This window comes from Saccopteryx leptura, chromosome 3, assembly GCF_036850995.1.
Source record: "Saccopteryx leptura isolate mSacLep1 chromosome 3, mSacLep1_pri_phased_curated, whole genome shotgun sequence".
In the NCBI taxonomy this organism is placed as follows: Eukaryota; Metazoa; Chordata; class Mammalia; order Chiroptera; family Emballonuridae; genus Saccopteryx; species Saccopteryx leptura.
The window spans coordinates 31,984,002-32,000,201 of record NC_089505.1 but is presented as its reverse complement, the minus strand read 5'-3'; the positions used below and the strand labels follow the sequence as shown (position 1 = coordinate 32,000,201).

The following is a 16,200-nucleotide window of genomic DNA, read 5'->3' as shown; positions in this document are numbered from 1 at the left end:
GAATGTATCTTGGTGTTGACTGTTTTTATTAGGTACAAGGCATGCTTTATCAATATGTGCTTTCCAATCATTTTTTATTTCAATAAAATTTTCTCGATTCATAGTTTTTAGTTTTTTTTTGTTTTTGTTTTTGGTTCTCAGTAACTCCTTCTATCTATAGGTTGTATCTTTTTTGCCTATTTACAATACTTAGTACTTATTCTGGAAACATTTTTATTTTTTCTTATTTATAAATTTTCTCCTCACCATCTATCCTTCTTAAGGAATTATCTGTTGTATTTATTCACTCTTGTGTTTCTTCTAGTTTGGTATATTTTTTTCTTTCCAATTTCTTCTTGAGTTTTCTTACTCTATATCTAAGTTTTATTATCTGATGTATGTTGCTATTTTATATTATTAGTTGTTTCCTTTTTATTATTTATGTCTCATGCCATTTTCTTTTTTTGTGTGACAGAGACAGAGAGAGTCAGAGAGAGGGACAGATAGGGACAGACAGATAGGAAGGGAGAGAGATGAGAAGCATCAATTCTTTGTTGCAGACCTTAGTTGTTCATTGATTGCTTTCTCATATGTGCCTTGACTGGGGAGCTATGGCAGAGTGAGTGACCCCTTGTTCGAGCCAGCGGCCTTGGGCTCAAGCTGGTGAGCCTTGCTCAAACCAGAAGAGCCTGTGCTCAAGCTGGAGACCTTGAGGTCTCGAACCTGGGTTCTCCACATCTCAGTCTGAGGCTCTATCCACTGTGCCACTGCCTGGTCAGGCTGTCATTTTATTTTCTTTCTTTCTTTTTCACTCAGTGAGAGGAGGAGAGGCAGAGAGACAGACCTGAGACATGCACTCTGACTGGGATCCACCTGGCAAGCCCATGAGGGGACAATGATTTGCCCATTTGGGGCATTACTCTGTTGCTCAGCAAATGTGCTCTTCTTAGCACCTGAGGCAGAGGCCATAGAGCCATCCTCAGTAACCTGAGCCATCCTAAGTGCCCGGGGTCAACTTGCTTCATTCAAGCCATGGCTGCAGCAAGGGAAGAGAGAAAGAGAGAAAGAGAGAGAGAGAAGTGAGAGGGGGAAGGGTGGAGAAGCAGATGAGGACCTCTCTTACGTGCCCTGATGGGGAATCAAACCCAGGACATCCACACATGAGGTCGGCGCTCTACCACTGAGCCAAACAGCTAGGGCCTAATATCATTTTCTTAGTATTATTTTATTAAGTAATAGTTTTGACATATTTTATGGGCCTATATTTCTGACATGCTTTTATTATCTGTAGGGATATTATTCTGCCCTTTAGTTGTCTTTGTTTTTGTTTTTCTTCATATAATAACCTCATATGGGATTTGGCTTTGATAATTTTGTCTTCCTATTTTTTATGTGAAATTAGTTCTCTTGAACATTGTTCAGGAAGGTGGCTTGGTTTAGATAACTTTCCTAACTTCGCAGATTTCCCTCTTTTATTGTGTTTATGCAATATTAAAAATAGGACAGCTTTACTGCTGAGTTTTTGAAACTTGACTTCTTTTCAAATTTTTATCTGGACCTTTTTTTTTTTCTCAATATCTTTGTTGTCTCTGACCTGTTAAATTTCGATTCTGCTCTCAAGCGTGTGTAGTTCTTTCTGGGGGAAGAACCTTGGTCTGTATATCTGCTGGAGTGGTCAAAACCATACCAGTGTCAGTAGCTGCTCTCAGATTGGTCTCCTTCGTTTCACTGTTGGCTATTTTGGGGAGTTCCTGTTCTCAGAAGTATCAGAGACCCTCGGGCATCCTTTTCCTTTTCCCCTACACGTAGGCTGACATAGTGCAGGACTTGCAGGGGTTGATGATTTTACCCCACTCGGGTTTTAGGGTTTAAAAGATGCCTTGCCACCTAATTTTTAAATAAATATTGTTTATGGGGTTATCATTTTGCTATCTAATTCCTCTGTTGTTGTTGTTGTTTTTTTAATGTGGAGATTTGGAAAAATCTAAATTCTATGCTTTTATTTCTACTTCTATCTTCCTAGAATTCTTAAATTCCTTGGAAAACAATCAGCTCATTTCTCATGGTCCTTTGCCTTTGCCACTAGGCGTCAATTGACGGCAAGGAAAAGTGAACTAAACACAATGTACTGTGTGTGTGTGTGTGTGTGTGTGTGTGTGTGTGTGTGTACATGCACATGTGCATGAGGATTTATCTGGGGGATGGGAAGTAGCCGCTTACAGCACTGCTATATGTATATGTGGGTATATCCTAAAAGTTCAATGTTTTGACCAAGAATAATTTTCACATTTTAAACACACGTTTTCCCTTTGGTATGTGTGTCCTGAGCATTTTTTGTAGGACTAGTCTTTCTTTTTAGATGTATATTTGTCTCTTGAAATGACACTGGCACTACAACATTGCCAATTTCCCTGTGATGGGTTAGTCTGTCTGTAACTATTTTTTTGTCACTAGCATCTACAGCTATTTTGATCTGGAAAGAATTGGGCTTCCAGTTATGCTTGGAGTATTTCTGTTTGCCACTTACTTTACTTTATTTTTCAGTAGAGGCCTGGATGGGTCCACCATCATTTTTTTTTTTTTTTTTACATATTGCTTTTTTTTTTAAATTTTATTTATTCATTTTTAGAGAGGAGAGAGAGAGGAAGAGAGAGAAACAGAGAGAGAGAAGGGGGGAGGAGCTGGAAGCATCAACTCCCATATGTGCCTTGACCAGGCAAGCCCAGGGTTTCGAACCAGCAGCCTCAGCATTTCCAGGTTGACGTTTTATCCACTGCGCCACCACAGGTCAGGCCCCACCATCATTTTTATACCAGGCCTCCTAAACAATTTCATTTTGTTATCTACAAACCACTTGGTAAGCTATTGATGTTGAGATCTGAAAAAGCCAAAAACTTAGGGAAATGAAAGATTTGCTTTTAAGAAAAATTTCTACAATGTTCTAAGTTTCCTTAAAAACTTAGGCAAATGAAAGATTTGCTTTTGAGACAAATTTCTACAATGTTAAAGAATCAAAGCTTTGCTTATCTTCCCTTTTCTAATTATGCCATTATTCATTTGTGATTTGTTTTCATGACAACTGCAAACAGAATTATACAAAATAAGATTAAATTGCTTCATCTTAATGCAGATTTAATATTATACTTTTCAGATTTAACAGTAAGATATGAAAGTCAGAAATAGATCTACAGTAGAGTATGCATTCAAAAAATAGTTGTACATTTTCTATGTGCAAGGCAGTTTGTGATGTGAAAGGTTGGAAATTAAAGACCTACAATGGCCAAGAGGCACTAAATGTAAACAGTACAAAGGGTAAATGGGGTTTATGGAGACAAGTAACCTAGGAGAATTGAATTTGTCTCTATAAAGTACTGTAAAGATTAAAAAATGCCTGTTTGCTCAATATAGTGTATATTCCTCCAAGTTTATATTTGACTCACTGTGAAATACATTTATGTAAAAATTCTGTTGAAGTGATTAAGCAATGTATTATATATATTTAGAAAATTATAGGTGAATTGTTTTAAGATAAACTTCCCATTTATATGCAAGAAAACTGAGAAATGCATAGAGAATAATTCAATAACGAAGCTATTTATAAAAAATATATATACTTTATTTTCAACTAGAAAGGTGCAAACATGTAACTTTTGGTCACACTCTCAACAAATAAACTGTCCAAAAAACAGTCATAGTCAAAGTAGAAACAAATGCTTCCAGGTGGAAAAACTGATCAACTATACAGAGCCACTCATATTTTCATAAAAGCCATTTGTTCATTAAAAGTGAGGCTATCCCATTTTCAACCTCCAAATTAGCCAAGGTCACCTCTGGCTCACCTTCTGCAAACAGTCTGTTTTGATGGACTGTCACTCTAACTGAGCAGAATTTCCATTTGAGTATCCATTTCATGCTTTGAATTATCAGACAAGCTTTACGTCTCACCTATGGTGTTCAGAACTGAGGCTAACATGTGAAATATCAAAGCATTAAAAACATAAACCAAAAGGCACAGACAACTTTAAATTAACTTAGATAACTGTACAAATATATATATATTATATATACACAATATTTACAATATCAATAAAAAAATCTGGCTTGTTAACAGGCAATTTAGCTTGCCACAAGCTGTCCAGTCTAATAGACAGGATTCCGATTCCTGAATATTGTCATTCGAATCAGAATGTCAGAGCTGAATCTGCTGTTCTGACTTAAAGAACTTCACTCAGCCTCATGATGGCAGAACACACATCTGAGCTGTCAGCTACAGGCTGGAGCTACAGGCAGGTCAGTGAGCATGCTAGAGTTTCCCTTCTCAACAACACCCCAAATAGCAGGCAAAATACTACTTTTAAGATTTCAAGCCCTCCCACCGCTCCTAAAGCCACACCTTAGCTATACATTCTGGTGCTAATGTAGTACCACTGTCAAGTGTTACTTTCTTCAAACCAGTGTCTGGGGTTGATAAGATTATTCGTTTGAATGTCACATGGCACAATATTTTGAATGTGGAGGGGATTTTTCTTCTCCTCAGTTAGAAAAACTGATTTAAATAACTTGTGCTACTAAAATCATGTTTACACAAAAATGAGATGTGAATCAGTTCAAGTTACAGTCAAATGAGTTAATGTCTCTCACTCCCTCTGGCTTTATGCCATGTCTCCGTACATCTTCCTGTAGTAGAGTGACTCAAAGATGTCATTGTCTCCGGGACAGTTGTAATGGCAGGCACAGGTCTTGATGAACATCATGCTCCTTTTCATAACCTCACCGTCAGGGCACTTGAACTCCACGGGAAGAGTGGTGGTTCTGTGCGGGGTGCAGCATCGGCCGTCTGTGCAGACTCCGCAGAACTTAGCCCGGTATGACTTCACGCTGGTGCAGCCGGAAAGCTCAAACTTGACAGGCTTGGAGATTTTGGGGGTACGGATGCACTTTTTGCCCTTCTAAGGAAGAGAAAGGAAAAGAGAAAAGTCAATGACTCTACAAGGGGAGTGGCCTTCTCCAACCTCTGTGTGTTCTAGGCTTATGTTGTCTGACTTGTGTTTATATTTTAAGGAGAGGAAGTTTGCGTCTCAATTGCCAGTTTTCCAAAAATAGGCATAGCCTCTTTTGGGATGTCTTGAATGAACTAACACTGTGGAGGATTTTGTAGTGGAAACTGGTGGTTTCTATTACACAACATCTCATTCCAGCAGAACAGCACGATGGTTAGACAGATATTTTTGGAGATAATAAACCTCTAAAAACAAGGGGGAGGGAGTAGGAGACCTAACTTTGGTCCTATCCACTATCATTTCATGAAAATTAGTTATTAGGAGCAGAGCATGTACCTTAATGTTCTCTTCTAGGTCAGCTTCACAAGGCCTGACCAAGCAGAGGCGACTCTGCTTCTCCAGCCTGCAGAAGGCGTTGTCGTTGGTAACCCGGGTGGAGATGCCCATCCCACAAGTCTTGGAACAGGCACTCCACTCTGTGGTCTGGACCAGGCAGTTGGCTCGAATCATAGTTGGGTCTGGGCCAAACGTGTCTTCCAGTCGGTAAGCTGGGGGAGAAGAGCACACAAACACAAGGTAATAAAGATGCCAGGATAAGACATTTCCCCCTTCCCTTGGCAAAGTTAGGACTCAGTCCCTGGAGGAGAATTGCAACAGATTTAGAGAAAGATTCAACTCACCAGCAAGGGCAGGGCCAACCATGGTGTGGTCCTTGGGCTCATCGCACACCCACTCCTCGCAGCATTTCCCGGGCAGCTTGACCCTCCGCGGGAAGGGGCAGTCAGGACTGGGCAGGCGAACGTCCATGCTGCACAGGGGCACGCAGCCCACCGCCCCGTCCAAGCAAGTGCACTGGTATTTGCAGCTGCTCTGGAAAGACTCGCCACTCCGGTACACCGTCCCTCCGAAAACGCAAGGGGCACCATCTTTGGCTGAAGGAGAGAAAGGAGAAAAGAGGGGATGCGGGGTCAGTAGCGGCTCTGGAGCAGGGCTGCAGGGGGCGGGCTGGAAACAGCCAGGGGAAGGGACGCAAACCTCGAGAGGCTTATTGACTTATTTTTCTGGCGGGAAGGTGGGCGTGAGGGAGGAGGTGGCGGGTCACTAAGTGTCCCTGGCACCTCGACCGGCGGTGGCGGTAGCGAGGGCAAGGGGGCCCAGGCGGGGGCTGCAGGTCTTACCGGTGCACACGCCGATCTTGCGGTTGGCCGGGGAGCCAAAGTCGCAGAAGAGGCCCTTGTGCGGGTCGCAGGGGTCGCGCTCAGTGCACAGCTCGCCCAGTTGCTTGGCGCACACGCGGCAGCAGCCGCAGCCGTCCAGCACCAGGCTGACGCCGGCGGGGCAGCGCGGCGCCGGGGCCGCGCACTGGCACTGGCCGCCGCAGTCCTGGCCGGAGGCGGGCTGCGGGGAGGAGAGGGCGGTCAGCCGGCGCACGCCCCTCGCGCCGCGGGCCCTCCCTCCGCCCGCCGGGCCCTCCCCTCTCCGCCGCGTCCCTCCCCAGCGGCCCCGACCGCCGCGGGGGTCTCCACGCGCTTACCCGGCTGCAGAGGGCGAGCAGGAGCACGAAGGCAAAACGGACGGGACCCAGGCCGGCGGCGGGCATGGTCGGAGCGCGGCGTTCGGAGGATCGGAGGGTCGGAGTGTGCAACAGGGTGGGCGCGGCGCGCTCGGCGGGCTCGGCCGGAGGTGGGGACCTGGACGCGCCGGGGGCTGTCGGGTCGGGAGCTGTCGGCCGGGGCGGCTGCCGTCGGGCTGGAGGCGGTCGGTCGCCTGTGGTTGCAGTTGCGCTGGCTGCCTCCTCTCGGCGGGGAAGAGTTGTTGTGTGAAGCTGGGGCGGGCGGCCGAGCCTTTTATACGCTCCGGGCGGCTCCGGCTCGCCAATGAGCTGAATGGAGTCCCACACAAACAGGGACATTCCTCGCATTCCTCCCCACCTTCCTGCCTCATCAACTCACACCGGATTGATCCTGACCCCTTGACACTCAGCATTCCTCCCGTCTGAAAAAGCTGGCACACTCCAGCTCACAAAAAAAAAAAAAAAAAAAAAAAGGCTCAGTAGTTCCAGCACCAAATAGGATATTTTTCTCCCTTGTCTCTTCGCACCGCTCCTGATTTATATCATTTAAAAACATATCGGCAATTATTATTTATACCACTCACTTACGTTTCTAATAACTGTGCTTGTTCTACCCACTAACAAATCCTTCTTAGGATGTAGGTAACTAAAGAGGCTAACAGCATGGATTCCTTAAAAATTTGAAAGTGTGTCTTATTTATTATATTTTTGTCATGATGTTAATTTTAGAGGCTGTCTGCTTTTGAAACTCACCAGAGAGCAGAAGAGGAGTTCGTTGCTTTTAGGCTGAAATCCCCACTGGAGCCTACCTGCAAACCCCTGAATTCCATACTGGAGGGGTAGGAATTCGACCTTGAGTATCTTGGGGTAACGGTTTGGATGCCTAGTGCCAAACAAGACAGAGAACAAAGCCAGAGGTCTGAATATGTGTGCAGTTTTCTGGGGGAGATTTCCAGCATTTTTGTGCTGTTTTCTCTAAAAAAAAAAAAAGTAGCAGTTTTATTGTTGGGGTATAGGGAGGGAGAAGAGAGGTGTGGGCATCAATATTTCCAGAAAAACAGTCTTGTTACGTCAGAACAGATGATTGTGTGTTAGGTAGGTAGAGGTTCTGGATGTTGGGGTGAGAACACAGGAGTGGGAAGGGAGGGGAATTAGGCAGCAAGGGGCCAAGGAGAAGGTTGGGGTTTACCTGGGGTGTTGAAAACCATTGGTGGGTCTTTGAGAGATGAGTGATTTTTCTTACACTCAAACCTATAATCTTCAAATGTGGATTGTACTTGGTTTGTCTTGCAGTAAAAAATCTCTTTATATAGCAAGAACAGTGCACTCCATTATATCTGGTTATGAATTAAGAGTGTCAGTGAATAATATATTTTAGTGACTCCACACATCTATGAATAGTGATTGTGACTTCTTATTACCCAAGGAGTATACAGCCTCACGGGATGAGATCAGGTCAAGGAAAGAACAGGTTTTATTCCCTCTGCTTGTGTACAGATGTAAAATATGGCCGTTAAAGTCAAAGCCTAGCTCCATTTCGTAACATGACTAGTTTGCTTCACTAAGAACTCAGTTAATGAACTGTGCTTTCATTTAGAATCTATAGTTTTCTTGCTTTTTTGTTAATAGCTCCAGTTACCATTTTATATAAGGAGAGTGATTCTAGGGCCATGCCAGTTGTTTTTTTCTATTGTAAATGCCACATCATTTGACAGTGATGTTACCAATGAGTTGTTGATGCTTCATTTTATTGATTAAAGGTAGCCATATCTGTTTCTGATGTGAAGACAAGCTTTCAGAAACAACACTGTAGGTTTCTAAGTTGAAAACAGCCTGTATAAGCTGGCCATATATTTCTTTTCAGAGTCTCAATTCATTTTGTTGAAAAATATCCAAGACAAAAAAAAATAATAATAACCACTCCAACTTCAGTGTAGACCACATCATCTGTGGACAATTACTTTGTTAAGCAATCCACATGTTGTACAGTGTAGTTGCGTGTCAACAGTGTGAATGGCCAGCAAAGGGGGCCTCTGGAGCTCGGGAAGAATTTTCATCATTGTTATTTAATGTTCTTTCCAAGCATTCCTCAAAGAGAAGAGGCCTAAACGTTCCTATTTAAAGAAGGAACATTCCAAGTTATGTTAATAGCCACATGTGTATTAAAGGCAACTTGGCCCCCAGCTGTTTCTTCCCTTGTGGATGATTTTAAAAGTCCAAAATATGTGGGAAGCCACAGTGAAATCTTTCAAGACCTAAACCCCCAATTACATCTACCACTAATAGTTGGAAAGGTGTGGTCAATGGGGAAGGGGAGGGATGTGAAGTTCTAACCTCACCTAAGGTGGGATGTGGGCTCAGTGGTGAACTCTCGCTACTTGCAGGGTGAGGGAGATGGGACAAAGGTGGGGAAATTTTGAATCTTCAGCTTCGTGTGAAACAGAGTTAAGATTTTCATTCATGGAAGATATAAATTCCTGGACTGGTTTACATTTGGGTGACCTGGGCTGTATTCTTGGAACTGCCATTCACAAATCCTAGGGAAGTCACAGTAGGAGCCATATTCCCAAGTTTCTGTTTATAAAATGATGGTCATAATGAGAATATTTTTTATTTCGTAGGGTTATTGATGGTTAATTAAATTAAAATTCTCCAGGAATTGGTACTTTACTTTTTTTTTTTTTTAGCCTTTCTTGATATTCTCTTTCTCCACGAGCATATCAAATATATTACCATTTTGCTTGACCTGTGGGGGCGCAGTAGATAAAGTTTCAACCTGGAACACTGAGATCACTGATTCGAGGCCCTGGGCTTGCCCAGTCAAGGCACAAAAGAGAAGCAACTATGAATTGATGCTTCCCATTTCTCTGTCCCCCACCCCCAAAATCAATAAACTAAAAAAAAAAAAAAAAAAAAAAAAAAAAAGCATTTAAATATATTATCATTCTGCTCTGATGGTAAAAATACCATGACATTGTATATGATTTTACTATGAAAGTAACATGGTTCCTCAAAGTCTTAAAAGTCCATAGCAGCTCCAAGTGGATGGTTTTAATATTGGCTAAGAGAAAATAAGCATATTGAAATATATGGAACATGGAATCTCAGAATAGAAAAAAACTCTGTGCGTTATGAGGTGCATGATTAAAACTTCTTTGAAGGGTTTAAAGTAAAAGATTATTATTGAGAGAGAGAGAGAGAGAGAGAGAAAAGGAGAGGGAGAGAGAGAGATGACACCCAAGACATTCACAGACTCAGAAGTATGTTTATATTGTGATACAGGACATCAATGCCAGGAAATTCAAAGGGAAGGGCTGACACTCGGTCCCTAACTCATGCCATGGGATCTGAATTCTTGTACTATTATAAATGACTCAGCAAATGTTTGTATGTGCCTGGGCGGTAAAGTGGAAATAGTGGCTTCTTATAACTCGTCCAACTCTGACTTATCCCAACCTTTTGATTGACAGCAGGTCTAGCACTGGGAGAAAAAGGTCTTTGAATTTGTGTGCAGAATGGTTAAGATGCACTAATTTTGTCTTGTAAGCAAGTGTTTATCTAGCAAATACTTTTTAGAAAGCATTTTTTTCCCCTGGTAAAATGAGGAATTCACTAAGCTGGCCACCGAGCCCTGTTTACAGAGCTATATAAGGTATGTGTGTGTCTATGTGGGCATCATTTGCGCAGGTCGTTTGGTTAAGTCTTGTAAGATGTTCAGCTGTGGATGTACTACATTCCTTCTCGTATGTTTTTTGTTGTTTTTCCCCCCTTAAAAAAAAGAGGTTACTTGATCAGGTATCAGACATAGAGAAAACCTGGCAGGACTACAGGAAAGTGGCCAGACTTGGAGTGTTTGTGTACTTAAAGAAGGAATTTTGCACATTTTCAACTTTGAATCCTGGACATTTCTTATAAGAGCAAGTAAGAGTCTGTGCCAGCCCTCAAAGCGGAAATCAAAGCTCCCAAGGAAACATACTGGAGGAATGTGACTTAGAGCCAAGACACATACGCAATACATACACTGAGCTGTCAGATTTATAGGAAGTCTGGCCGTATAAGGACATCTGGACAGTGAGTGACTTGTCATGGTGGAGGTTTGGGAGTGGGCTTCTGATGTTTCTAGCACACCTCAAATTCAATTATGTAAATGAATGTGCCAGAAAGCTTTTTGAACATTTTAATAGATATTATCCTAAAGACTTCAGGGACCCTGGCTTGGTTTTCGTTGCCTTATATTTGCTTAAGATGAAGGTTAAAGAGAGGATGTACTCTCTGGGAGTTCAGAGGTGGTAACACAGCACGGATGTTTACTATCTAAATTACATTCATTTCCTTCGTGCCTTTTCCCTCTTATTATTAGTTCTCTGGCTTTCTTAGGATATTTTCTGATGCAAAGGTATTTGTCCGAAGGTAGTCAAGGTTGTTTCATGTGGCCTGTGTTTTATGTTTGTTTACTTACTTGTAGATGGAATAGAGGGTTAGCAGACTAAGGAAAGGATTTTTTTTTTAGTATAATATTTTCTTGAGTTTACTACTTATCTAATTTATTTTTTTAATATTATTTTCCAATTACAGTTTACATTCAGTATTATTTTGTATTAGTTTCAGGTGAACAGCATAGTGGTGAGACATTCATGTACTTTACAATTTACAAAGTTTCCCCTCCAAAGACTTCCAGTACCCACCTGGCACCATACATAGTTATTACAGTATCATTGACTCTATTCCCTATGCTGTACCTTAGATCCTCTTAACTATCCTGTAACTACCAATCCATACTTCTCAACCCCTTCGCCGTTTTCACCCAGCCCACCCAACATTTCACTCCTCTGGCAACCATCGGACTGTTCTCTGTATTTATTAGTCTGTTCTGTTTCATTTTTTCGTTTATTTTGTTCTTTAGATTTCATACATAAGTGAAACATATTTTATTTGTGTTTCTTTGCTGACATATTTTACTTAGCATAATACCCTCTATCTAGGTCAATCCATGCCGTCACCAATGATAAGATTTCATTCTTTTAAAATTTATATATTTATTTATTAATTTTAGAGAGAGAGAGAGAAACAGATTTGTTGTTCCACTTATTTATGCATTCATTGATTGATTCTTGTATGTGAACTGGCTGGAGATCGAATCTAAGATTTCATTCTTTTTTTTTTTTTTTTCCTTTTTTGTATTTTTCTGAAGCTGGAAACAGGGAGGCAGTCAGACAGACTCCCGCATGCGACCGACCGGGATCCACCCGGCACGCCTGCGAGGGGGTGATGCTCTGCCCATCCAGGGCGTCACTTCTGTTGCGACCAGAGCCACTCTAGCACCTGAGGCAGAGGCCACAGAGCCATCCTCAGTGCCCAGGCCAACTTTGCTCCAGTGGAGCCTTGGCTGTGGGAGGGGAAGAGAGAGACAGAGAGGAAGGAGAAGGGGAGGGGTGGAGAAGCAGATGGGTGCTTCTCCTGTGTGCCCTGGCCAGGAATCAAACCCGGGACTTCCGCACGCCAGGCTGTCACTCTACCACTGAGCCAACCGGCCAGGGCCTCATTCTTTTTTTATGGCCAAGTAATATTCCATTGTATAATCATATATCACAGTTTTTTTATCCACTTGTTTATTGATGGGCACTTGGGCTGCTTCCATAGCTTGGTTATTGTAAATAATCCTGCAGTGAGCATAGGGTACATATATTTTTTTTGAATTAGTGTTTTGGGTTTGTTTAGATATATACTGAGAAGTAGAATCACTGGGTCATAAGGCAGTTCCACTTTTAATTATCTGAGGAACTTCTATACTGTTTTCCATAGTGGCTGCAATAATCTTCATTTCCACTAACAATGCACCAGGGTCCCCTTTTCTCCACATTCTCGCCAACACTTGTCATTTGTTGATTTATTAACAATAGCCATTCTGACAGGTGTAAGGTGGTATCTTATGATTTTAATTTGGGTTTCTCTGATTATTAATGGTATTGAGCATCTTTTTGTATGTCTATTGACCATCTGTATGTTCTCTTTGAAGAACTATCTATTCAGCTCCTCTGCCCAATTCTTAATTTTAGGTTTTTTTGGGTTTTTTTTTTATGTTGAGTTGTTAATAAATTTTAGATATTAACTCCATTTTGTAAGCATAATTGGCAAATATCTTCTTCTATTTATTGTTTTCTTTTCATTTTTTTGGTCATTTCCTTTAATGTGCAAAACATTTTCAGTGTAATATAGTCACATTTATTTATTTTTTCTTTTGTTTCCTCTGCCTTAAGAGATATGTCAGAAAAAACATTGCTAAGAGAAATGTCAGAGATTTTACTGCCTATATTCTAGGAAATTTATGGTTTTGAGTTTTACATTTAAGTCTTTAGTCCATTTTAGAGTTTATTCATGTGTATGGTATAAGAAGGTGGTCCAGTTTGACTCCTTTTATTAGTTTAGTTAGAATTCTGTGCTGCCTCTAGTTGGCTTGTCTTAACCCGAGATGGTCCTATAGAACATGGGTGCTACTAGCAGTGGTAATGTGTCTCTAATAGTTTTCCTGACAGATTAGCAACTCAAAATTTTTTAAAATTTTATTTGGACAATTAAATTTAAGAGGTGACATTGATTAATAAGAGTACATAGGTTTCAGGTTAATGTTTCTATAGCATTTGAACTGTTGATTATATTGTATACCCATCACCCAAAGCCAAGTCATTTTCTGTCACTGTGTATTTGTCCCTCTTTACTCCTTTCCCCCCATCCCCTTAGCAACTCAAGCTTATTACAGTTTAGCAAACAGGAGTTTTTAAGAGTCGTTGGTTTTATCATCCTAAATGAGAAGAGTCTTCTTGGTGATACTTAAGTGATAGTGAGTGGGAATGAAAAAGAGTAGCGATAACCATCGTTCAGGTGTGTAATTTGGTGAAACCGAATTAATAAACTTAAGAGGAAGAAAGAATTGAAATAGATAACTTATGTCAAAGAATGAGAGTAAGTTAAAGGGTCAGTATTTGAAGGGACTAGTGTAAATGTACATGAATGTGTCCCTAGAGATTCTGTGGAGGGTAGGAAGGTGTGGACAAACTAAGCCAGGTCCCATTGGTTCATTCTTTACAATGTGCTCCCACTTTCTGTCAAGAAGCCTGAGATCCTTCTCACAACTTGAAGGTTCCCTGAAACAGTTTTTAGAAACCATGATATAGGGTCCAGAGGACTGGCTAGAAGGCTAGAGGTGTGAGTTCCATACCTGACATTTACCAGCCATGAGAGCTCAGGGATGGCACTAATCCTCCCTGAGCCCCAAATTATCCAACTGCTCATAGTTACTTTTCAGCCCAAGGAGACCATATTTATGAAAGTAGTTTTACATGATGTATTAGGATTTTAAATTTACCTGTTTCTTCTGTTCTTCAGTGGCTCTTCCTTGCCCGTAAGGACTAAACTTAAGTTGCACAGCGAATGGAGCATTCTCTAAGCACCAATGCCACCAGTTTGATCCCGAGGTCACCAGATCAATCCCAAGAATGCTGACTCGACCTAGAAGCCACTGCTTAGAGCCCTGGTCAGGGCACATATGAGAAACAATCAATGTGTGTACTAAGTGGAACAGCAAGTTGATGCTTCTTTCTATATAAGGTATGTGATTCTCTCTCAAAAAAAAAAAAAAAAAAAAAAAAAAAAAGAATAAGAAAGGAACTAAAACCAACTCAGCTTTGACTATAAAAGCCCACAAGCCCACAGTCTGACTTTATAAAACCATTCATCTTTGCAGGAATCTGAATGTTAAAACTCTGCGAGAGGTGAGACGAAATCTATTATAATTCTACTTCAGTTTTTAGATTAGATGCTCAGAATTGATAGAGATATTTAATAAGGGAACGTTTTTTGTCTTATGCCTCTAATATCTCTTATATCATCCGTATAGAAGAAATATGAGAATATATTTCTCTTTTAATCGTAGGTTTTCAGGGTACCTACAAAGAAATTCTTTACCCAGCTTCTTCTCCCTTCTTTTTTATTTTATAGTTTTCATTCCATTTTGGGGGGTATAAGGGTTCCAAATTGTCCTTTTTTTCTTCAATGAAAGCCTGTGCTACTAATCCTTAGGTAAGAAATGGTGTGTAAATATTAAAGAAACTACTAAAATTTTGTTACTGCTTGCATCGATAATGTTTTCTGTAGATTATTTCTCAGAAACCAATATAATATCCTTTTGTTTAACATGATGCCACAAATATTTTATAATATATATATATATATTTAGCATTTTTCTTTCATTTCATTTTACAATGTGAACCGTGGTATGCTGCTCGTGACAACCAATTTTTCAAATTAAGTGGACCCTGGTAGCCAGTACATCCTGGAATGCTGAAAACAAAGTGGCTCAAATTGTTCAAAGAGTTTTTAAAATATTTTCCTACCTGTGAATCTTTATTTATTTATTTATTTATTTATTTTACAGAGACAGAGAGGGAGTCAGAGAGAGGGATAGATAGGGACAGACAGACAAGAATGGAGACAGATGAGAAGCATCAATCATCAGTTTTTCATTGCGACACCTTAGTTGTTCATTGATTGCTTTCTCATATATGCCTTGACCAGGGGCCTTCAGCAGACCAAATAACCCCTTGCTCAAGCCAGCGACCTTGGGTCCAAGCTGGTGAGCTTTGCTCAAACCAGATGAGCCCGCGCTCAGGCTGGCAACCTCAGGGTCTCGAACCTGAGTCCTCAGCATCCCAGTCCGACGCTCTATCCACTGCATCACCGCCTGGTCAGGCCCTACCTGTGAATTTTAAAATAACTATTCTTATGGGAATCATATATTAAAATCAGAACACATGGATAGGGCTTTTTGAGAAGATGTCTTACCTTCTAGATTGGTGCTTACACCATTCATGAAGAAGGAAAGCACATTATTTAATCTGTTGACATCATCAAATTAAAAGGAAAGTAATGCATTGTTTAATTTGACATTAGCATGCACAATGCGAGTTTTGTGTGAGTAACTTAACAACACAGCTTCATAGGCTCTGTCTGAATACCTGAAATGGATATCCTATATGGCTTTATCCCCTTCTGTTTATGTAGAAACTTTGCATTTTAAAGCTTTTTCAAAAATAAAATCTCACTTCAGCTTCATAACACACCTATGAGGTATTATTCTCTCCATTTGCAGATGAGAAAATTGAGGTCCAAGAAGGCTAAGGAACAACACCAGCTTGGTTACAGGTGGAGCAGAGACATGTGAATTTGAATTCAGTTCTTCTAAAGGGAACACACTCGCTTTTCTTCCAAACTCCACTGCTTCTTTGCTGCACATTCTGCATATAGTGATCTGTGTTCTTAAGATTTGTTACCTCAAATCTTCTTAAGCTTCTTAAAGAGCACACCCTGGAAGGCATCTAAAATACTGAGGGCTAATTGGCAGAGCCAGTATCATGCTGTGGTCTGAGATAAGCCTGAAGTGGAAAGATAATATTTACTGATCTGTGTTAGGAGAGAGGACCTTGGACTTAAGACAAAGATTTTTGTTTTTAACTATTAAGATTTTTGTGACATTGCCGTCAACAGATGTGTTGCTTCTTATCCACTAATGAACTGGTGTAGCTAAAAATGGAAAAATGAATCAAGATGGTGGGTGTGCTTTGGGAGACTTAATATCAGGGTGTGTACTACTGT

At 41.0% G+C, this 16,200-nt stretch overlaps 1 protein-coding gene across 1 annotated transcript; it reads right to left on the bottom strand.

The window, feature by feature from the left end:
- Positions 1 to 3,581: 3,581 nt before the first annotated feature.
- Positions 3,582 to 6,719, bottom strand: CCN2 (cellular communication network factor 2). The gene is made up of 5 exons (XM_066373213.1): positions 6,514 to 6,719; positions 6,158 to 6,377; positions 5,660 to 5,911; positions 5,316 to 5,527; positions 3,582 to 4,928 (listed from the first exon to the last, which is right to left on the bottom strand). The coding sequence occupies exons 1-5, from the start codon at positions 6,577 to 6,579 to the stop codon at positions 4,632 to 4,634; spliced, it is 1,047 nt and encodes a 348-aa protein (XP_066229310.1). The 5' UTR covers positions 6,580 to 6,719; the 3' UTR covers positions 3,582 to 4,631.
- Between the last annotated feature and the right edge of the window lie 9,481 nt (positions 6,720 to 16,200).